Raw genomic sequence first — 24,830 nt, forward strand, 5'->3', positions numbered from 1 at the left:
TGTGAGAATCTCAATAATGCGTGGGGAAAAAATGGCCCATACAATGATAAGTTTCATAGTGTGGATGGTGGTGATGGGGGGAGGGGGTAAGGAAACATGGGTCCAATCCTGTGCTGGGATCAGCGCTGAGTCCGGTCTGGTTTATGTTGTTTCTATGGACATCTTCGTTATCCAATCATAACTCTGTCTGTGTTACGTCTCCCCCAGGTTCTGACTTTGTCCTCTTTATCCTGACAACGGGCGAGGACGTCTGAGAACACAAGACGGCTCTGTGTGCTGCGTCACCCGCTGCAGTGGTGGGAACCTGGAGCACATCTGGCGGTATTCATGGGCTTTAATGCTTGAGCCGTGCTGAGCACCCCTACAACACAGTATATACCTAGCAGGAGTATATTTTATGTATACTGTATATGCACATCCCCACCTCTCTGGTGCAGGTACATCCACAGTTCTCCAGAAGCTGCATGACCTCCATGCCACCGTTGTCCCTGATGGTCACATCATACAGCGGCCCACAGCACACCACCCTCTCTTCCATCTGGAAGACTCGTTGGCTGACATTGTTCAGCACATCAAAGGAGCGCCCCCAGCCCTGGGATGTGGTAACTGTGGGAAAGAAGACAGGAAGGGGTCATCTTCTGAATGGTGGATACAGCATCACAAACCATTGATGATATATTGAACATTCCCCGTCATCTATAGACAATGGGATTTGGGATCAATATGGCTCTCGGGAGCTGTTGGGGACACTGGAAGCACACATCACCAGGTACCAGATCCGATCCTCCGCTTCTCCATAAATAGCCAGCTCTCCATTATGGGTGGATGAGGCTTTGATGATTGTTGATATATCAGACATTTCCCAACATCTATAGACGATGGAATTTGGGATCAATATGGTTTAGAAGAGCGGTTGGAGGACACTGGCCCTGGAAGCACACATCACCAGGTACCAGATCTGGTCCTCCACTCTCCTATGTACAGCCGGCTCTCCAATATTGGTGGATGAGGCCCATTGATGATCTTTCAAACATTTCCTTTCATCTATAGACAATGTGATTTGGGATCAATATGGCTCAGAGGAACTGCTGGAGGACACTGGCCCTGGAAGAACACATCACCAGGTACCAGATCTGGTCCTCCACTCTCCTATGTACAGCCAACTCTCCAATATTGGTGGATGAGGTCCATTGATGATATTTTGAATATTTCCTTTCATCTATAGACAATGGGATTTGGGATCAATATGGCTCAGAGGAACTGCTGGAGGACACTGGCCCTGGAAGAACACATCACCAGGTACCAGATCTGGTCCTCCACTCTCCTATGTACAGCCAACTCTCCAATATTGGTGGATGAGGCCCATTGATGATCTTTCAAACATTTCCTTTCATCTATAGACAATGGGATTTGGGATCAATATGGCTCAGAGGAACTGCTGGAGGACACTGGCCCTGGAAGAACACATCACCAGGTGCCAGATCTGGTCCTTCACTCTCCTATGTACAGCTGGCTCTCCATTATCAGTGGATGAGGCCCATTGATTGGAATGACTTTGTCGACAACCTCTTAACATCCCAGCTGACTGCATCTTCTTCAGGAGTCTCAATAACGGCCAGGTGGTCATATGACCGTAAGAAGTTTTCATTTCATTTGGTTTATTTTCCTGAAATCTGTCTTTATACTGAGTAACACACAGCAGCTGAAAGCTGAAATCAGCCTCGCACTGGGAGTGGGTTTTTAATATTCTGGTTTAGTCAATGGAGGAGGTAAAGAGGTCAGCTTATAGGAAAGGGATTGCTCAGGCTGGACAGTACGTTAAAGCAGAACTTCCTCCTTAACTATGTTGCCACTAAATTATGTCATATTTTACTTTTGATTGATTTACTTTTGATTGAGCCAAAGCTCAAGGAACTCCTGGTAACCTCTGGAGGAAAGTCAGGGTTCTACAGAATCCTGGTTGAGAATGGATGAAGAAATGGACAGAGAGGAACTTGTGAGCAGACAAAATAAAGGGAATTTTCTTACATTTTTCCCGAACAGTTAACTGGTTAATCTGAAACAAAAAATTCCGGTATTAGGTGATCATCTTTTTCCAGAAATACCATGAATCAACATGATGTGGGTGGAATGTGGACCGACAAGGAGAGACGGAGACAGCGACACTCAACAGAAAACTGATCATAATATCAACAAAATGAGGAGAATGGATTCCCCTCCAATGGCCCGAATGCTATCTACATGCCACCATCAGCAACTGACAGCCAGGTCACCATGTTACACATCTGCCATCAGTTACAATAACTTCACACCTAAGAAAAAGGATAGTTCTGTCTAAACATGGTGAATGGTCACCCCATGTCCAATATGTAGGGATCCTCCCAAAGATGACAGTCTGGTGAATGGTCACCCCCATGTCCAATATGTAGGGATCCTCCCAAAGATGACAGTCTGGTGAATGGTCACCCCATGTCCAATATGTAGGGATCCTCCCAAAGATGACAGTCTGGTGAATGGTCACCCCATGTCCAATATGTAGGGATCCTCCCAAAGATGACAGTCTGGTGAATGGTCACCCCATGTCCAATATTTAGGGATCCTCCCAAAGATGACAGTCTGGTGAATGGTCACCCCATGTCCAATATGTAGGGATCCTCCCAAAGATGACAGACTGGTGAATGGTCACCCCATGTCCAATATGTAGGGATCCTCCCAAAGATGACAGTCTGGTGAGTGGTCACCCCATGTCCAATATGTAGGGATCCTCCCAAAGATGACAGTCTGGTGAATGGTCACCCCATGTCCAATATGTAGGGATCCTCCTAAAGATGACAGACTGGTGAATGGTCACCCCATGTCCAATATGTAGGGATCCTCCCAAAGATGACAGTCTAGTGAATGGTCACCCCATGTCCAATATTTAGGGATCCTCCCAAAGATGACAGTCTGGTGAATGGTCACCCCATGTCCAATATGTAGGGATCCTCCCAAAGATGACAGACTGGTGAATGGTCACCCCATGTCCAATATGTTGGGATCCTCCCAAAGATGACAGACTGGTGAATGGTCACCCCATGTCCAATATTTAGGGATCCTCCCAAAGATGACAGTCTGGTGAATGGTCACCCCATGTCCATATGTAGGGATCCTCCCAAAGATGACAGTCTGGTGAATGGTCACCCCATGTCCAATATGTAGGGATCCTCCCAAAGATGATAGTCTGGTGAATGGTCACCCCATGTCCAATATGTAGGGATCCTCCCAAAGATGACAGTCTGGTGAATGGTCACCCCATGTCCAATATGTAGGGATCCTCCCAAAGATGACAGTCTGGTGAATGGTCACCCCATGTCCAATATGTAGGGATCCTCCCAAAGATGACAGACTGGTGAATGGTCACCCCATGTCCAATATTTAGGGATCCTCCCAAAGATGACAGTCTGGTGAATGGTCACCCCATGTCCAATATGTAGGGATCCTCCCAAAGATGACAGACTGGTGAATGGTCACCCCATGTCCAATATTTAGGGATCCTCCCAAAGATGACAGTCTGGTGAATGGTCACCCCATGTCCATATGTAGGGATCCTCCCAAAGATGACAGTCTGGTGAATGGTCACCCCATGTCCAATATGTAGGGATCCTCCCAAAGATGATAGTCTGGTGAATGGTCACCCCATGTCCAATATGTAGGGATCCTCCCAAAGATGACAGTCTGGTGAATGGTCACCCCATGTCCAATATTTAGGGATCCTCCCAAAGATGACAGTCTGGTGAATGGTCACCCCATGTCCAATATGTAGGGATCCTCCCAAAGATCACAGACTGGTGAATGGTCACCCCATGTCCAATATTTAGGGATCCTCCCAAAGATGACAGTCTGGAGAATGGTCACCCCATGTCCAATATGTAGGGATCCTCCCAAAGATGACAGTCTGGTGAATGGTCACCCCATGTCCATATGTAGGGATCCTCCCAAAGATGACAGTCTGGTGAATGGTCACCCCATGTCCAATATGTAGGGATCCTCCCAAAGATGATAGTCTGGTGAATGGTCACCCCATGTCCAATATGTAGGGATCCTCCCAAAGATGATAGTCTGGTGAATGGTCACCCCATGTCCAATATGTAGGGATCCTCCCAAAGATGATAGTCTGGTGAATGGTCACCCCATGTCCAATATTTAGGGATCCAACCAAAGATGACAGACTGGTGAATGGTCACCCCATGTCCAATATGTAGGGATCCAACCAAAGATGACAGTCTGGTGAATGGTCACCCCATGTCCAATATGTAGGGATCCAACCAAAGATGACAGACTGGTGAATGGTCACCCCATGTCCAATATTTAGGGATCCAACCAAAGATGACAGACTGGTGAATGGTCACCCCATGTCCAATATGTAGGGATCCTCCCAAAGATGACAGTCTGGTGAATGGTCACCCCATGTCCAATATTTAGGGATCCAACCAAAGATGACAGACTGGTGAATGGTCACCCCATGTCCAATATTTAGGGATCCTCCCAAAGATGACAGTCTGGTGAATGGTCACCCCATGTCCAATATTTAGGGATCCAACCAAAGATGACAGTCTGGTGAATGGTCACCCCATGTCCAATATGTAGGGATCCTCCCAAAGATGACAGTCTGGTGAATGGTCACCCCATGTCCAATATTTAGGGATCCTCCCAAAGATGACAGTCTGGTGAATGGTCACCCCATGTCCAATATTTAGGGATCCTCCCAAAGATGACAGTCTGGTGAATGGTCACCCCATGTCCAATATTTAGGGATCCTCCCAAAGATGACAGTCTGGTGAATGGTCACCCCATGTCCAATATGTAGGGATCCTCCCAAAGATGACAGTCTGGTGAATGGTCACCCCATGTCCAATATTTAGGGATCCAACCAAAGATGACAGACTGGTGAATGGTCACCCCATGTCCAATATGTAGGGATCCTCCCAAAGATGACAGTCTGGTGAATGGTCACCCCATGTCCAATATTTAGGGATCCAACCAAAGATGACAGTCTGGTGAATGGTCACCCCATGTCCAATATGTAGGGATCCTCCCAAAGATGACAGTCTGGTGAATGGTCACCCCATGTCCAATATTTAGGGATCCAACCAAAGATGACAGACTGGTGAATGGTCACCCCATGTCCAATATGTAGGGATCCAACCAAAGATGACAGTCTGGTGAATGGTCACCCCATGTCCAATATGTAGGGATCCTCCCAAAGATGACAGTCTGGTGAATGGTCACCCCATGTCCAATATGTAGGGATCCTCCCAAAGATGACAGTCTGGTGAATGGTCACCCCATGTCCAATATGTAGGGATCCTCCCAAAGATGACAGACTGGTGAATGGTCACCCCATGTCCAATATTTAGGGATCCTCCCAAAGATGACAGTCTGGTGAATGGTCACCCCATGTCCAATATGTAGGGATCCTCCCAAAGATGACAGACTGGTGAATGGTCACCCCATGTCCAATATTTAGGGATCCTCCCAAAGATGACAGTCTGGTGAATGGTCACCCCATGTCCATATGTAGGGATCCTCCCAAAGATGACAGTCTGGTGAATGGTCACCCCATGTCCAATATGTAGGGATCCTCCCAAAGATGATAGTCTGGTGAATGGTCACCCCATGTCCAATATGTAGGGATCCTCCCAAAGATGACAGTCTGGTGAATGGTCACCCCATGTCCAATATTTAGGGATCCAACCAAAGATGACAGACTGGTGAATGGTCACCCCATGTCCAATATTTAGGGATCCAACCAAAGATGACAGACTGGTGAATGGTCACCCCATGTCCTATACTTAGGGATCCAACCAAAGATGACAGAATGGTGAATGGTCACCCCATCTCCAATATTTAGGGATCCAACCAAAGATGACAGACTGGTGAATGGTCACCCCATGTCCAATATTTAGGGATCCTCCCAAAGATGACAGACTGGTGAATGGTCACCCCCTGTCCAATTTTTAGGGATCTTCCCAATGTTTATAGACTAGTGAATGATCACCCCATGTCCAATATTTAGGGATCTTTCCAAAGATGACAGTCTGGTGAATGGTCACCCGTCCAATATTTAGGGATCCTCCCAAAGATTATAGACTAGTGACTGATCACCCCATGTCCTATACTTAGGGATCCAACCAAAGATGACAGAATGGTGAATGGTCACCCCATGTCCAATATGTAGGGATCATCCCAAAAATGACAGTCTAGTGAATGGTCACCCCATATCCAATATTTATGGATCCTCCCAAAGATGATAGACTAGTGACTGATCGCCCCCTGTCCAATATTTAGGGATCCTCCCAAAGATGACAGTCTGGTGAATGGTCACCCCCTGTCCAATATTTAGGGATCTTCCTAATGTTTATAGACTAGTGAATGATCATCCCCTGTCCACTATTTAGGGATCTTTCCAAAGATGACAGACTGGTGAATGGTCACCCCATGTCCAATATTTAGGGATCCTCCCAAAGATGACAGTCTGGTGAATGGTCACCCCATGTCCAATATTTAGGGATCCAACCAAAGATGACAGTCTGGTGAATGGTCACCCCATGTCCAATATGTAGGGATCCTCCCAAAGATGACAGTCTGGTGAATGGTCACCCCATGTCCAATATTTAGGGATCCAACCAAAGATGACAGACTGGTGAATGGTCACCCCATGTCCAATATTTAGGGATCCAACCAAAGATGACAGACTGGTGAATGGTCACCCCATGTCCAATATGTAGGGATCCTCCCAAAGATGACAGTCTGGTGAATGGTCACCCCATGTCCAATATTTAGGGATCCAACCAAAGATGACAGACTGGTGAATGGTCACCCCATGTCCAATATGTAGGGATCCTCCCAAAGATGACAGTCTGGTGAATGGTCACCCCATGTCCAATATTTAGGGATCCAACCAAAGATGACAGACTGGTGAATGGTCACCCCATGTCCAATATGTAGGGATCCAACCAAAGATGACAGTCTGGTGAATGGTCACCCCATGTCCAATATGTAGGGATCCAACCAAAGATGACAGACTGGTGAATGGTCACCCCATGTCCAATATGTAGGGATCCAACCAAAGATGACAGTCTGGTGAATGGTCACCCCATGTCCAATATGTAGGGATCCTCCCAAAGATGACAGTCTGGTGAATGGTCACCCCATGTCCAATATTTAGGGATCCAACCAAAGATGACAGACTGGTGAATGGTCACCCCATGTCCAATATTTAGGGATCCAACCAAAGATGACAGACGGGTGAATGGTCACCCCATGTCCAATATTTAGGGATCCAACCAAAGATGACAGACTGGTGAATGGTCACCCCATGTCCAATATGTAGGGATCCAACCAAAGATGACAGTCTGGTGAATGGTCACCCCATGTCCAATATGTAGGGATCCAACCAAAGATGACAGACTGGTGAATGGTCACCCCATGTCCAATATGTAGGGATCCAACCAAAGATGACAGTCTGGTGAATGGTCACCCCATGTCCAATATGTAGGGATCCTCCCAAAGATGACAGTCTGGTGAATGGTCACCCCATGTCCAATATTTAGGGATCCAACCAAAGATGACAGACTGGTGAATGGTCACCCCATGTCCAATATTTAGGGATCCAACCAAAGATGACAGACGGGTGAATGGTCACCCCATGTCCAATATTTAGGGATCCAACCAAAGATGACAGACTGGTGAATGGTCACCCCATGTCCAATATTTAGGGATCCAACCAAAGATGACAGACTGGTGAATGGTCACCCCATGTCCAATATTTAGGGATCCAACCAAAGATGACAGACTGGTGAATGGTCACCCCATCTCCAATATTTAGGGATCCTCCCAAAGATGACAGACTGGTGAATGGTCACCCCCTGTCCAATTTTTAGGGATCTTCCCAATGTTTATAGACTAGTGAATGATCACCCCATGTCCAATATTTAGGGATCTTTCCAAAGATGACAGTCTGGTGAATGGTCACCCCGTCCAATATTTAGGGATCCAACCAAAGATGACAGACTGGTGAATGGTCACCCCCTGTCCAATATTTAGGGATCCTCCCAAAGATTATAGACTAGTGACTGATCACCCCATGTCCTATACTTAGGGATCCAACCAAAGATGACAGAATGGTGAATGGTCACCCCATGTCCAATATGTAGGGATCATCCCAAAAATGACAGTCTAGTGAATGGTCACCCCATATCCAATATTTATGGATCCTCCCAAAGATGATAGACTAGTGACTGATCGCCCCCTGTCCAATATTTAGGGATCCTCCCAAAGATGACAGTCTGGTGAATGGTCACCCCCTGTCCAATATTTAGGGATCTTCCTAATGTTTATAGACTAGTGAATGATCATCCCCTGTCCAATATTTAGGGATCATTCCAAAGATGACAGACTGGTGAATGGTCACCCCATGTCCAATATTTAGGGATCCTCCCAAAGATGACAGTCTGGTGAATGGTCACCCCCTGTCCAATATTTAGAGATCCTTTCAAAGATGATAGACTAGTGAATGATCACCCCTGTCCAGTATTTAGGGATCCTCTCAATGATGATAGAGTAGTGAATGGTCACCCCCTGTCCAATATTTAGGGATCCACCCACAGATCACAGACTGGTCAATGGTCACCCTTTGTCCAATATTTAAAGATCCCCAAAAAACAACAGATTGGTGAATGGTCACCCCATGTCCAATATTTAGGGATCTTTCCAAAGATGACAGACTGGTGAATGGTCACCCCGTGTCCAATATTTAGGGATCTTCCCAAAGATGACAGCCTGGTGAATGGTCACCCCCTGTTCAGTATTTAGGGTTCTTCCCATTAGTGACCGTCTGGTGAATGGTCACCCCCTGTCCAATATTTGGGGTTCTTCCCATTAGTGACAGTCTGGTAGTCATAATAATCTAAGAAGGTCACAGACATTAAGACACATGACACCAGGCACAGGATTCAGGCCAATGGCCAGACAAACACAGGAGGGTGGACACAGGACATCGATGATTAGATAATGGGTGGCATTGGTGGTCAGATTGGTTGATAGTCAAATTACCTGGAGTAGAAGCTCCAGACCTGATGTTATGCCCATAATCTCCGGGCTGGGGGCGGTCGGTGGGTAGGTATCTGGAGGAGCAAATGGTGCGATGACATTGTAACTAGGAGGGTCTTCCTGGAGGGACTTATATACCATAGAGCCAGGATCTGCAATAAGGAGAGATATGGTCAGTTCATGGGCTATGAGTATCATATATAGGTTTCATGTGAGGTATCCTATGGCCAACATCACCAAGGTGTGTATATGATGTCATTGGGATGTGTTTATAATGTGATGTCACCCGGGGTCATTGGGGTGTGTTTATAATGTGATGTCACCCGGGATCATTATATGTGATGTCAGTGTGGTGTCATTGGGATGTGTTTATAATGTGATGTCACCCGGGGTCATTATATGTGACATCATTGTGAGGTCAGTATTATGTATTAGAGAGTATCTATTATATGTGATGTCAGTGTGGTGTCATTGTGGTGTGTTTATAATGTGATGTCACCCGGAGTCATTATATGTGATGTCAGTGTGGTGTCATTGGGATGTGTTTATAATGTGATGTCACCGGGGGTCATTATATGTGATGTCAGTGTGGTGTCATTGGGATGTGTTTATAATGTGATGTCACCTGGGATCATTATATGTGGTGTCAGTGTGGTGTCATTGGGGTGTGTTTATAATGTGATGTGTTCGGCGGTCATTATATATGACATCATTGTGAGGTCAGTATTATGTATTGGAGAGTATCTATTATATGTGATGTCAGTGTGGTGTCATTGGGGTGTGTTTATAATGTGATGTCACCGGGGGTCATTATATGTGGTGTCAGTGTGGTGTCATTGGGGTGTGTTTATAATGTGATGTCATCGGCGGTCATTATATATGACATCATTGTGAGATCAGTATTATGTATTGGAGAGTATCTATGTGGTGTCAGCGTGGTGTCATTGGGGTGTGTTTATAATGTGATGTCACCGGGGATCATTATATGTGATGTCAGTGTGGTGTCATTGGGGTGTGTTTATAATGTGATGTCACCCGGTATCATTATATGTGATGTCAGTGTGGTGTCATTGGGATGTGTTTATAATGTGATGTCATCGGGGGTCATTATATATGACATCATTGTGAGGTCAGTATTATGTATTGGAGAGTATCTATTATATGTGGTGTCAGTGTGGTGTCATTGGGGTGTGTTTATAATGTGATGTCACCTGGGGTCATTATATGTGATGTCAGTGTGGTGTCATTGGGGTGTGTTTATAATGTGATGTCACCGGGGATCATTATATGTGATGTCAGTGTGGTGTCATTGGGGTGTGTTTATAATGTGATGTCACCGGGGGTCATTATATGTGGTGTCAGTGTGGTGTCATTGGGGTGTGTTTATAATGTGATGTCACCGGGGGTCATTATATGTGGTGTCAGTGTGGTGTCATTGGGGTGTGTTTATAATGTGATGTCATTGGGGGTCATTATATGTGATGTCAGTGTGATGTCATTGGGGTGTGTTTATAATGTGATGTCACTGGGGGTCATTATATGTGATGTCAGTGTGGTGTCATTGGGGTGTGTTTATAATGTGATGTCATTGGGGGTCATTATATGTGGTGTCAGTGTGGTGTCATTGGGGTGTGTTTATAATGTGATGTCATTGGGGGTCATTATATGTGGTGTCAGTGTGGTGTCATTGGGGTGTGTTTATAATGTGATATGGTGCAGCGCTAAATAATATATGCATATTAAATGGATAAATAATTAAATAAATACCAACATATGGATCCCCCCAAAAAGGGAGCTTAAGATAAAGTGCAAAAATACTTAAAAGTGCAATTAAGCGGATTCCTAAAAGAGGGGCCACAAATGCAGACCCTATATGCCATGAAAAACAACAAACCCAAATCCCAAACTGGGCTGATACCCACCAATATGTGTGAGCGAGGGGAACCCCTTAAATTGGGATAATCTTTGAGTGACAAATAAGTGTATACACACAGTGCAAAATACAAAAACAATACATATGTGTAGTGAACCAAACAAATGTCAGGTATGCAGTGAAAACAATTATAGTGAAAAACGTAACATAAAAAAGCAGCAAAATGTCCTTTTTGAGTCCAAATATTAGTGCTGTGGGAATCCTCCACACTAAATACAGACAGCGCTCCACTCTCAACAGGGGACTGGTGCCATGTGGGGTGCACTCCAAAGGAATCCCAAAATGGCTGTATTGCCCGCTCACCTCCAATAAGTGACCCAACGGGTCATCACACTTTTGGATCACACCCGGATCACACGGTATAAATCTCCTTAATGGCCGATCTCCATATACACGGGTTCCAATGTACCATGTCATCCCCTTCTGGGATCTATAGGCAGGTGAACCTAACTAACTCCAGCCCACTCACAGAAACTCTGCCCAGATCTCAGTGAAAACATCCTGGACCCCGGGTCACTTTTTGTGGCCGAGAAACATCACCAGCCAATGAGATCTCAATGGTCTCATGTAGTGTGTCATGGGATGCCATGGGGCAGGTGTGTAATATGTGACTCATTGAAAGTGTCTCACGTGATGTGTCATGGGATGCCATGGGGCAGGTGTGTAATATGTGACTCATTGGAGGTGTCATGTGATGTGTCATGGGATACCATGGGGCAGGTGTGTAATATGTGACTCATTGGAGGTGTCTCACGTGATGTGTCATGGGATGCCATGGGGCAGGTGTGTAATATGTCACTCATTGGAGGTGTCTCACGTGATGTGTCATGGGATGCCATGGGGCAGGTGTGTAATATGTGACTCATTGGAGGTGTCATGTGATGTGTCATGGGATGCCATGGGGCAGGTGTGTAATATGTGACTCATTGGAGGTGTCATGTGATGTGTCATGGGATGCCATGGGGCAGGTGTGTAATATGTGACTCATTGGAGGTGTCATGGGATGCCATGGGGCAGGTGTGTAATATGTGACTCATTGGAGGTGTCATGTGATGTGTCATGGGATGCCATGGGGCAGGTGTGTAATATGTGACTCATTGGAGGTGTCATGTGATGTGTCATGGGATGCCATGGGGCAGGTGTGTAATATGTGACTCATTGGAGGTGTCATGTGATGTGTCATGGGATGCCATGGGGCAGGTGTGTAATATGTGACTCATTGGAGGTGTCATGTGATGTGTCATGGGATACCATGGGGCAGGTGTGTAATATGTGACTCATTGGAAGTGTCTCACATGATGTGTCATGGGATGCCATGGGGCAGGTGTGTAATATGTGACTCATTGGAGGTGTCTCACGTGATGTGTCATGGAATGCCATGGGGCAGGTGTGTAATATGTCACTCATTGGAGGTGTCTCACGTGATGTGTCATGGGATGCCATGGGGCAGGTGTGTAATATGTGACTCATTGGAAGTGTCTCACGTGATGTGTCATGGGATGCCATGGGGCAGGTGTGTAATATGTCACTCATTGGAGGTGTCTCACGTGATGTGTCATGGGATGCCATGGGGCAGGTGTGTAATATGTGACTCATTGGAGGTGTCTCACGTGATGTGTCATGGGATGTCATGGGGCAGGTGTGTAATATGTGACTCATTGGAGGTGTCATGTGATGTGTCATGGGATGCCATGGGGCAGGTGTGTAATATGTGACTCATTGGAGGTGTCATGTGATGTGTCATGGGATGCCATGGGGCAGGTGTGTAATATGTGACTCATTGGAGGTGTCATGTGATGTGTCATGGGATGCCATGGGGCAGGTGTGTAATATGTGACTCATTGGAGGTGTCTCACGTGATGTGTCATGGGATGCCATGGGGCAGGTGTGTAATATGTGACTCATTGGAGGTGTCTCACGTGATGTGTCATGGGATGCCATGGGGCAGGTGTGTAATATGAGATCTCATAGGCTGGTGATGTTTCTCGGCCACAAAAAGTGACCCGGGGTTCAGGCATGTTTTCATCAACATATGGACAAGATGCTTTGCCAGGTGGTCCCTCCCCATGTTGAGGGCATGTGACACTTGTCCCCTCCCCTTTTCTGCTTGCTCTAATAAGCGTTCGGTATGGATATGGATTTTTATTTTTTTTTGGGGGGGGGGGGGGCTTCAACTTTTTTTCTTGTTTTTTTTCCATAAAACGTAGCATGTTGTATTAACGTTCTCATTGTGATGTCATCATTTGGGTGTATATGTAATAACTGTGAACACGTGTCAAATGGCATCTTTGTAGGTCTATTATGTGATGCCATGGGGCAGGTATGTGATATGTGACTCATTGGAGGTGTCTCACGTGATGTGTCATGGGATGCCATGGGGCAGGTATGTGATATGTGACTCATTGGAGGTGTCTCACGTGATGTGTCATGGGATGCCATGGGGCAGGTGTGTAATATGTGACTCATTCGAGGTGTCATGTCATGTGTCATGGGATACCATGGGGCAGGTATGTAATATGTGACTCATTGGAGGTGTCATGTGATGTGTCATGGGATGCCATGGGGCAGGTGTGTAATATGTGACTCATTGGAGGTGTCATGTCATGTGTCATGGGATACCATGGGGCAGGTGTGTAATATGTGACTCATTGGAGGTGTCATGTCATATGTCATGGGATACCATGGGGCAGGTATGTAATATGTGACTCATTGGAGGTGTCTCACGTGATGTGTCATGGGATGCCATGGGGCAGGTGTGTAATATGTCACTCATTGGAGGTGTCATGTGATGTGTCATGGGATGCCACGGGGCAGGTGTGTAATATGTGACTCATTGGAGGTGTCATGTGATGTGTCATGGGATGCCATGGGGCAGGTGTGTACTATGTGACTTATTGGAAGTATGTAATGTTATGTGATGTCATGGGGTAGGTAGGCACTATGTGACTCATTGAGGGGGGTCTCATGTAGTGTGTCATGTGATGCCATTGTGGCAGGTATGTGATATGTGACTCATTGGAGGTGTCTCACGTGATGTGTCATGGGATACCATGGGGCAGGTATGTAGTATGTGACTGATTGGAAGTATGTAATGTTAAATGTTATGTGATGTCATGGGGTAGGTAGGCACTATGTGACTCATTGAGGGGGTGTCATGTGGTGTGTCATGCGATGCCATGGGGCAGGTATGTACTATGTGACTTACTGGAAGTATGTAATGCTATGTGATGGCATGGGGCATGTATGCAGTATGTGACTCATTGGAGGTGCATCATGTGATACTATAAAGCATAATGTGATGTCATTGGGTTACATGTATTGTGTGATGTCATTGGTGGTGTAATGTGATAACATTGGGGGTTAGTATATTATCTGACCTCACTGGGGGGTATATTCCATGATGTCACTGGAGTGTATGTGTAATAAGTGATGTCATTTGGCTCTGTACTTGCAATGTCACCTTTTTTGTAGTGGGGGACACAAACATCTGACACAAAAGCAGTGTGATGTGTATTACCTGCGGATGACATGGTGGGTCAAGAAACAGGTTGTCTGTAAAAATGAAAAAAAAAAAAGATTAGTTACTCCACCTATAAATGACACCCAGCACAGGACACATACCATGCAGCATTTTAGGGAGGACCATAGAGTAGTTGGAGGTGTCACGTAAAGCAGTAGGAGGAGTTATCAGACAATATTGTAAATGCTGTATATATAATATGTACAGAATATATAATATCCATATAATGAGGATGGACATCACCAACAGGAAAAGGTAGTCATTAGAGATGAGCGAATTATTCAAAAATTTGATTCGGCTGATTCGGCGAATACGCGGAATAAATTCGATTCGAGTCGAATATATTCGCTGCGAATTTAACTTATAAAAGGGTGTTTCTAGGCTTCAGAGAGACTTTATATTAGTGCAGAACACTGTACCTTTAATTTAAATGCCCTTGGAATCTGCTGGGGAAGAGAAATAATACTGTCAGTCAGTATGACATGCAGATGAGTGCCGTCCATCTTAGAATCACCGCACACTTCACTCATTTGGGCAGTCACGGGGCCAAAACCAGAGTGTGGAGCCACAGTGTGGCGGTGGAGGCAGCAGCAATGGGAGGCCATACAGCAACCTATGACAAAATGGAAACCAGCAGGAGTGTGAGGAGACCTGAAAGTGGCACATGGCAGAGTGTGGCGATAGAGACAGCAGCAATGGGAGGCCGTACAGGGACCCATGACACACTCTGGACCTGGCAGCAGCATGAGGAGGCGGTACAGGGGCCCATGGCAGATTACGGGCCTTGACTGGCTGATAGAGGGCGATTGACGTCGGGTGACGGAGCAAGTAACGGAGCGGGTGATGGAGCGGGGGCTGGGGCAGGCAGAACCACCGTATCTTTATCATGGTTTTCCCAGGCCACCGAATGGCGACGCTGCATATGCTGACGCAACGCTGTAGTCCCAACATGGGCCCCCTGGCCACGCTTGACTTTCTGGCCACATAGTCGACATACGGCTACGTTTACTTCCTCGGGCGGCTTGACAAAAAATTGCCACACCACCGAGTAGGAAACTTTGCCCCCGCTACTCCTCACTGGCTGACTGCTGCTTCCTCCGTGCACACCGGCACCACTACTGGCCGTGGTGGTAGGCTGCAGTGGAGCTGGTGCTCTACTCCGTGGACGTTTGGCTCCACTGACACTGCTGCGACCCTGCTGCCTCCTGGGCAACCCACCGACTGTTTCGCTCACTGCCAAGCTGGCACCCTCTTCTCCTGATGATGCGGAAGCAATAGCCTGATGACGACGAGGCTGCCAAGTGCGATCAACCTCCTCATCATCAAGTAGGGTCTCCGCCTCATTACTAGCCCCCTCGGCTGCGTGTGGGTCAGGAGACAGACCTGTCTCTAGACCGGCTACCGAGCCACTCTCCTCGCCAGTACTTCTTCGCCTGGCTGCTGAAGAGGCGGATGTCTCCCCCCGTTCCTGACCGCCCTCTGTTAGCTCTTCCTCACTGTACAGTGGGGCTGAGCCCACAGCATGCGATACTTCGCTTGGTGAGGGAACACCAAAGGACAGGGGCAGGTCGAGGACACGTGATTTCAGTGGGCTTGCTCTCGGGCCATGCCAACTAACGGTTGTGTCTGACGTACCCACCGACCGTTGGCTGTAGGTGTCAGAGGTGACCTGGGAAGAGGAAGACGACCGAGCCAACCAATCGATGACGGCAGGGTTGTCGGTGGAGACATGACCGCTGGATGACACCGGGAGCACTGGCCTCTGGCTGCGACTAGTGCTGCCTCGACCCCTTCCTCTGCTGCCACGTCTGCTCGCTCCTGAAACATTGCCTCCTCTGCCACTCCTCTGCGTGTTGTCTGACATACTCTTTAATTCAACGATTCTGTGTCCCTGAGTAACAATTCTGTGTCCCTGAGTAACGATTCTGTGTCACTGAGTAACGATTCTGTGTCCCTCAGTAACGATTCTGTGTCCCTCAGTAACGATTCTGTGTCCCTCAGTAACGATTCTGTGTCCCTCAGTAACGATTCTGTGTCTGTCCCTGAGTAACAATTCTGTGTCTGTCCCTGAGTAACAATTCTGTGTCTGTCCCTGAGTAACAATTCTGTGTCCCTGAGTAACGATTCTGTGTCCCTGAGTAACGATTATGTGTCCCTCAGTAACGATTCTGTGTCCCTGAGTAACGATTCTGTGTCCCTGAGTAACAATTCTGTGTCCCTGAGTAACAATTCTGTGTCCCTGAGTAACAATTCTGTGTCCCTGAGTAACGATTCTGTGTCCCTGAGTAACAATTCTGTGTCCCTGAGTAACGATTCTGTGTCCCTGAGTAACAATTCTGTGTCTGTCCCTGAGTAACGATTCTGTGTCCCTGAGTAACGATTCTGTGTCCCTGAGTAACGATTCTGTGGCCCTAAAGTCTCTGTGGCCCTAACTCTGTCCCTAATACACACAGGTCTGTCTCTCTTGAATGACCGGAGGCTAATGGAGAATTCTAAGATGGCCGCAATTTATAGCTCCACCATTACACAGTGCTGGCTGGCCGCTGATTGGCTAATGCGATCACATGTCATGAATGAATGCATTATGGGTCAGCGCGCCTTGTCTGCGCGCCTTCCCAGAGATCCCCGCTCCGTCGCCACACATGTCGCTGCCATTTTTGGGAAAATTTGATTCGTGCATCCGAAGTTTGCTAATTTTCGGATTTGGCGCGAATCGAATTTTTCCTGATCTTCAAAACGAATTCCATGTTCGATTCGCTCATCTCTAGTAGTCATCTATGCATGCATCCAGGCGTGTTCCTCCAAAACGATGAACATCCAAGGGGGTTACAGCACATAGACCCTCATATATTACTCATTAAAGAATAATTCCTCAACATCAGGCATCCCTGTCCTCCTGATTACTGACTATCCCTGTCCTCCTGATTACTGACTATCCCTGTCCTTCTGGTTACTGACTATCCCTGTCCTTCTGATTACTGACTATCCCTGTCCTTCTGATTACTGACTTCTACTGTGCAGTGGGAATGAAGATATGTCTGTGTTCAGGTCCTACATGGCTTCTGTAATCCTCTTGTAGTTTGGAATTACTTTGACATGGTTGGCCAGAGAGGGATCACTTTGACATGGTTGGCTAGAGAGGGATCACTTTGACATGGTTGACCAGAGAGGGATCATTTTGACATTGTTGGCCAGAGAGGGATCATTTTCAGCATTGTTGGCCAGAGAGGGATCACTGTGACCTGGTTGGCCAGAGAGGGATAATTTTGACATTGTTGGCCAGAGAGGGATCATTTTGACACAGTTGGCCAGAGAGGGATCATGTTGACATTGTTGGCCAGAGAGGGATCATTTTGACCCAGTTAGCCAGAGAGAAATCACTTTGACATGGTTGGCCAGAGAGGGATCACTATGACATGGTTGGCCAGAGAGGGATCACTTTGACACAGTTGGCCAAAGAGGGATCACTTTGATGCTGTTGGCCAGAGAGGGATCACTTTGATGCTGTTGGTCGGAGAGGGATCACTTTGATACCGTTGGCCAGAGGGGGATCACTTTGATAACGCTGGCCAGAGAGGGATCAGTGTGGCACGGTTGGCCAGAGAAGGATCAGTTTGGCACGGGTGGCCAGAGAGGGATCAGTGTGGCACGGCTGGCCAGAGAGGGATCAGTGTGGCACAGTTGGCCAGAGAGGGATCACTTTGATGAGGTTGGCCAGAGAGGGATCACTTTGACATGGTTGGCCTGAGAGGGATCAGTGTGACAAAGCTGGCCAGAGAAGGATCACTTGGACGCTAATGACCAGAGTAGGATCGCTTTGACTCAACTGGCCATAGAGTGATCACTTTGACATGGTTGGCCAGAGAGGGATCACTTTGACACGGTTGGCCAGAGAGGGATCACTTTGACACGGTTGGCCTGAGAGGGATCACTTTGACATGGTTGGCCTGAGAGGGATCACTTTGACATGGTTGGCCTGAGAGGGATCACTTTGACATGGTTGGCCTGAGAGGGATCACTTTGAAACGGTTGGCCAGAGAGGGATCATTTTGATGCTGTTTGTCAGAGAGGGATCACTTTGACACGGTTGGCCAGAGAGGGATCACTTTGACACAACTGGCCATAGAAGGATCACTTTGACACAGTTGGCCAGTTTGAACAAGCATTGCAATAACTGCACCTGAAGAATCCCCGTTTTGTTAGGCAGGTTTGCTATGAATATGTGATGGTTACCCATTGGTCAGAACTTATTAGCGTCTTCTGTGTTGTATACATACAGTATATAGAAGTAGTCTAGGACCTGAAGACAGATATATCTCCATTACTATGACATATAAATGATGCTCTCTCCACCGTAACCCCCATTGTTACGAATACATACACAAAGTCCAATAGTGGGCACCACACTCAGCTAAGGACTGCCGGGGAACCCTTCAGGATGAGGCCCCGGCAGGTTCTGTATTATGTTGGTGGACATTTCTGTATAGCCCTGCTTGACCAATAAATCTGTCCATTTATGTTCATCCGTTCTCCAATGGCAGTGCCTCTGCTACAAATGCTTGTAATGTCTCCTCCATCCAGAAGCTGGACACGGGAACACCAGAAGAACAGTTTTGGGAGTCCTCCTTGAGTGCACAAGTGTACAATTCTCGGAAAAAAAGGAAATACCTCGCCCTCACTGTTGCTAGGCAACAGGCTATAAAAATGGTAAACAAAATGCTACAAAGTATCTTCACGTGAGATGACAATGTATCAGATCACCTGACCACAAAGAGGGAAAACGGGGAGTAATCTACACCCCACAACAATAGAACATTCTTCTGAAGGATAAACACGAACAACGTTGTGGTAACCAGATGACACCCCAAAGAATATTCCATCGTTGTAGAGAATTCATCGGTTCACTTTTCCCCTCTTTGTGGTCAGGTGATCTGATACAAAAGTATCTTGGCCTGAGATGACAATGTCTCTAGTGTCCCTAGGGTGGCGTGTTTCCTTAGCCGAGGCCATGGCCATATATGGTCAATGATGTCACCACTATCCCCCCCCCCTTCCCTTATAAAGTTGATGACATCTCAGGAATTGGTCGTTTGGCTGGTGGTACCATCGGGATTGGTCTTGTGTGCCGAGTCTCTGGGTTTGTTTTCCGGGAGGCATCATGATTGATGATGGATTTACAACGAGGGGAAATTTTTTTTTTTATTAAAGGACTCAATGAATGTTTGGGTATCTTTTTTCTAAATGACTTTGTTTTGTAAAAATAGGGGTACTACTCATACCCATGGGGTGGGCGACATCTAGGGGCCCCCCTATTAATAAAGGCTAAGGTTGTAGGGAAGAGGACCTTATCCTCATCAACATGGAGATACGGTGCTTTGTGAGCATGTGACCTGGTATGGATAATGCATGCCAGACTGAATACTCGGATTACGGGTCAGCTGTGGATTTCCTTTCTGCATGGAGAACCCCTTTAAAATCCATACCAGACTCAAAGACATTGTACTGTATGTATTTCTGGAGAACTTTGTTGTTGTCCTGCTGTCGGATGTGCTACAGCAACAGTGACATTTACAAAGAAATTTTAAATTGCCAGCAAATGACATTTCATCTCCAGCTTCTTTAAAAAAAATTGCCAGCAAATTTAATTTCATCTCCAGCTTCTTTAAAAAAAATTGCCAGCAAATGACATTTAATTTTCAGCTTTTTACAAAAATTGTTGGGTAATGACATTTCATTGCCGGCTTCTTTAAAAAAATTGACAGCAAATGACATTTCATTACTACCTTGTTTAAAATTGCCAGCAAATTACACTTCATTGCAGGCTTCTTTAAATAATTGACAGCAAATTACATTTTAGCACAAGCCTCTTTAAACAAATTGTCAGTAAATGACATTTCATCTCCACCTTCTTTAAAATTGCCAGCAAATTATTATTATTATTATTATTATACAGTATTTATATAGCGCCAAAAGGTGTGCTCAGCGCTGTACATTATAGTGGGGACAGAACATGAGACAAGACAGTAACAATACAATACACGAGGGGTGCGAGGGCCCTGATCCTTGGAGCTTACAATCTAGGAGGGAGGGGAAGGTGGTACAGGAGGAAGTGGCTGTGGGGGATGGAGTGGTGGGAGGAGTGGAGGAGATCGGTTGTTAGGTGAGGGTGGGGTAGGCTTCCCTGAAGAGGAGGGTTTTCAGGGTGCGCCTGAAGGTGAGGAGGGTAGGTGACAGTCTGATGGATTGGGGTAGGGAGATCCGGACGATGGGGGAAGTCCTGGAGAAATCCTGTAGTCGGGCGTGGGAGGAGGAGATCAGGGAGCTGGAGAGTAGGAGGTCTTGTGAGGAGCGGAGGGCACGGGTAGGGTGGTATTTGGGTATCAGGTCAGTTATGTAGTTTGGGGCGGCATTGTGAATGGCTTTGTAGGTCAGGGTTAGTAATTTGAATTTGATGCGCTGGGCAATCGGGAGCCAATGAAGGGATTGACAGAGGGGGGAGGCAGAAGTGGAGTGGTTGGTGAGGTGGATGAGTCTAGCCGCTGAGTTCAGGATCGACTGGAGTGGGGATAGCGTTTGTTTGGGTAGGCCAGTGAGGAGGGAGTTGCAGTAGTCCAGGCGTGAGATGATGAGGGAGGCCAGTGAGGAGGGAGTTGCAGTAGTCCAGGCATGAGATGATGAAGGAGGCCAGTGAGGAGGGAGTTGCAGTAGTCAAGGCGTGAGATGATGAGGGAGGCCAGTGAGGAGGGAGTTGCAGTAGTCCAGGCGTGAGATGATGAGGGAGGCCAGTGAGGAGGGAGTTGCAGTAGTCCAGGCGTGAGATGATGAGGGAGGCCAGTGAGGAGGGAGTTGCAGTAGTCCAGGCGGGAGATGATGAGGGAGGCCAGTGAGAAGGGAGTTGCAGTAGTCCAGGCGTGAGATGATGAAGGAGGCCAGTGAGGAGGGAGTTGCAGTAGTCCAGGCGTGAGATGATGAGGAGGCCAGTGAGGAGGGAGTTTCAGTAGTCCAGGCGTGAGATGATGAGGGAGGCCAGTGAGGAGAGAGTTGCAGTAGTCCAGGCGTGAGATGATGAGGGAGGCCAGTGAGGAGGGAGTTGCAGTAGTCCAGGCGTGAGATGATGAGGGAGTGTACGAGTTGTTTAGTGGTGTCTGGGGTGAGGAACGTATCTTGGAGATGTTGAGGTGGAGCCTGCATGATCTTGATAGTAATTGGACGTGAGGTAGGAAGGAAAGGTTTGAGTCCAGGGTGACACCCAGGACTTTGGCGTATGGAGTGGGAGTGATGGTGGCGTTGTTAGTTGTGATGGAGAGGGCGGGGGGGGGGGCGCGGGCTGGGGGGGAAGACCAGGAGCTCGGTTTTGGACAGGTTTAATTTGAGGAAATGGAGCGACAGTAGGCTGTTTTGGTGGAGTGTAGGGGACGGAAGCCAGACTGTAGAGGATCAAGGAGGTTGTTATCAGTGAGGTGGGTGCTTAGGCGATTGTAGGCCAGGTGCTCAAGGAGCTTGGAAGTGAAGGGCAACAAGGAGATGGGTCTAAGGTTGTTCAGGTCAGTGGGGTCAAGGGAGGTTTTTTTGAGTATGGGGGTGATGTGTGCGTGCTTTAGAGGGGAGGGGAAAGTGCCAGTGGAGAGGGAGAGATTGAAGATGTGGGTGAGGGAGGGAATGATGGAGGAGGGGGGTGACTGGAGGAGCTGTGAGGGGATAGGGTCCAGGGGGCAGGTGGTGAGGCCGGCTTCAGTGAAGACCTTAGAGACCTCCTCAGGGGTAGCTCGGCTGAAGGAGCAATGATAGTGTGCAGGGCGTTGGGCATAGTGGGGGGTAATGTGGCTATGAGGTCGGAGGGGGGGAGAGTTGAGGGGTTGAAGGAGGGCGGGAGGCTGGGTGGGGAGGTAGATTGTGAGTTGACAATGTCCTTACAGATTGCGTTGACCTTGTTTTGGAAATGATTTGCAATCTCGTGGGCGGTGAGTGAGGTGCTGGGTGGGGGGGGGAGAGAGCAGGGATTTGAAAGTGGAGAAGAGCCAGGGAGGACAGTTGGAGAGGGTGTTGATGAGGGTTACGAAGAAAGCTTGCTTGGCGGCATGGAGGATACTGTCATAGAGACGGTCAGCTGCTGGGTGGAGATGGGTAGGGTTCAGATTGCGGAGGTTGCGGGTGATGGTTAGACGCTTTGGGGGGGGGGGGGTTAAGGGAGGGGAGATGGAGAATGTGAGGAGGTGATGGTCAGAGAGGGGGAAGGGGGTGTTAGTGAAGTCGCGGGGGGTGCAGAGGTGGGAGAAGAGGAGGTCCAGGGTGTTTCCATTGGTGTGGGTGGAGGACTGAGTGTGCTGTGTGAGCGCGAAGGAGGAGGTTAGGTGGAGGAGTTGGGAAGTAGCCGAGCTGTTGGCGTTGATGGGGATGTTGAAGTCCCCGAGGATGATGGTCGGTAGCTCGGAGGAGAGGAAGAAGGAAAGCCAGACGGCAAAGTCGTCTAGGAAGAGGGATATGGAACCAGGAGGCCGATAGATTACCGCAATCTTCAGGGGGGTGGGAGAGAAGAGCCGGATGCAGTGGGCCTCGAAGGAGGAGAAGGATAGGGAGGGGGGGTTAGGGAGGACCTGGAAGGTGCTCAGCGGTGGTAGGAGCATACCGACCCCTCCGCCTCTGCATCCGCTCGGTCTGGGTGAATGGGTCCAGACGAGGCCTCCATAGGAGAGGGCTGCAGGGGAGGTGGAGTCAGTGGCCTGTACCCAGGTTTCAGTGACCGCTAGGAGGTTGAGGGAGTGGGAGACAAAGAGGTTGTGGATGGCGGTGAGCTTGTTGCAAACCGAGCGGGCGTTCAGGAGTGCAACCAAGAGAGGAGGGGTGGATGTGGGGAAGAGGGGGACAGATATGAAGTTGAGGGGGTTGCAGCGGCTGGCGGGAGTAGGGGGGTGCCGAGAGGGGGAGTGGGGAGGTGGGGGGCCAGGGTTCGGAGAGATGTCTCTGGCGGTTAGGAGAAGGAGGAGGGTGAGGAAGGTAGCATGGGAACGGGATGCGCAGGAGCATGTGGGTCTGTTGGTGGTAGCATGTGGGTCGGCGGGGGAAGTGGAGTATCAGGAGGAGGTGGTGAGAGCCGTAGAGGGATAAAGGAAGAAGTGAGGGTGCAATGTAGAGTTGTTTTGGGGGAGTAGGGGGGTGGGGGGAGGCAAGTTTGGGAATGGAGGAGAGGAGAACGAGGAGGAGGAGTGCAGGTGGCATGCTAGGGTGAGCGGAGTGCTGGTCGGGTCGGGGAGGAGGGAGGTTTCAGTCAGGACGTGAGGATGGGGAGAGTCCGTTATGCCATGTCTGAGTTCATCAGTGTCCAATCGTAGGAGGGGAGTGGGAGTGGTGGGCGGCTGGGGCCGCAGCTGGCTGGTTGCAGTCTGTGGGTGCTGTAGGCCGGTGTCCGTGGGTGTCGTGGCCACGGCATCGGTGGGTACAGTGGTTCGACGACTGGACGAGCCGTGGGGCGCGGTGTTTGGAGGTGTTGTAGGCGCGGCGTCAGGGGGTGCTGGAGGCCTGACGTCAGGAGGCATTGAGAGCTCGGCGTCGGGAGGCGATGAGGGCCCGGCGTTGGAAAGTGTTGAGGGCCCGGCGTTGGGAGGTGTTGGGGGCCCGGCGTCAGGAGGAGCTGAGGGCCCGACATCAGGAGGAAATGACATTTCATCGCCAGCTTCTTTAAAAAAATTGCCAGCAAATGACATTTCATTGCCGGCTTTTAAACAAATTGTCAGCAAATGATATTTCATCACCAGCTTCTTTAAAATTGCCAAATTACACTTTGTCCCGGCTTCTTTAACCACTTCCCGTCCGGCCCATGTACATAAACGGCTAGATGGGAGCAGTGCAGGAGTGGGTGGACGTTTATAAACGGCCTCTGCATTCACTGCCTGTACGTGCTCCCTGGGAGCGTGCGGCACTGCGATCCGGTGCCCGCTGTGTCCTTGCTGTGCCTCGCTGTGCCTTGCTGTACGGGGCCTCTGTACGGGTCCTGATCATGTGATCATTGATTTGCCAATCAGTGATTACATGAATAGTAGAAAGCAAGATGTCCCTTCCTGACCTCATCGTTTACTACGTGTGAAATCTGTGAATGATCACCAAGATCACATGGTACAGGGCCATTTACAACAGCCTTGTACCATGTGACAAGCTGTGACCAATCACAGCTCACACAGTATTTCTCAATGGCTGCAGGAATGCAGCCAGAGAGAAGGAGAAATGATTCCTCTTACAGCCTTTATTGGTGTAAAAGCAATCAGTGTAAAAAAAAAAAAATCTTCATCACCC

At 48.2% G+C, this 24,830-nt stretch overlaps 1 protein-coding gene across 2 annotated transcripts in view; it reads right to left on the minus strand.

Annotated features, from left to right (window-relative positions):
- LOC149451878 (phospholipid scramblase 3-like) overlaps positions 1-24,830 on the minus strand; it is a 46,882-nt gene that overhangs the window by 19,445 nt on the left and 2,607 nt on the right. For both annotated transcript variants that reach the window (XM_089690055.1, XM_089690054.1), the window contains exons 2-5: positions 14,541-14,575; positions 9,094-9,242; positions 2,029-2,056; positions 425-606 (exon numbers count right to left, since the gene is read on the minus strand). In XM_089690055.1, coding sequence (XP_089546181.1) covers positions 425-606; positions 2,029-2,056; positions 9,094-9,242; positions 14,541-14,553 — 372 coding nt within the window. In that variant the 5' untranslated portion in view covers positions 14,554-14,575. The remainder of the gene's footprint in view (positions 1-424; positions 607-2,028; positions 2,057-9,093; positions 9,243-14,540; positions 14,576-24,830) is intronic.

This window comes from Staurois parvus, unplaced genomic scaffold (genome assembly GCF_062004578.1).
Source record: "Staurois parvus isolate SC_StPar_1 unplaced genomic scaffold, SC_StPar_1.0 ptg000512l, whole genome shotgun sequence".
Lineage (NCBI taxonomy): Eukaryota > Metazoa > Chordata > Amphibia > Anura > Ranidae > Staurois > Staurois parvus.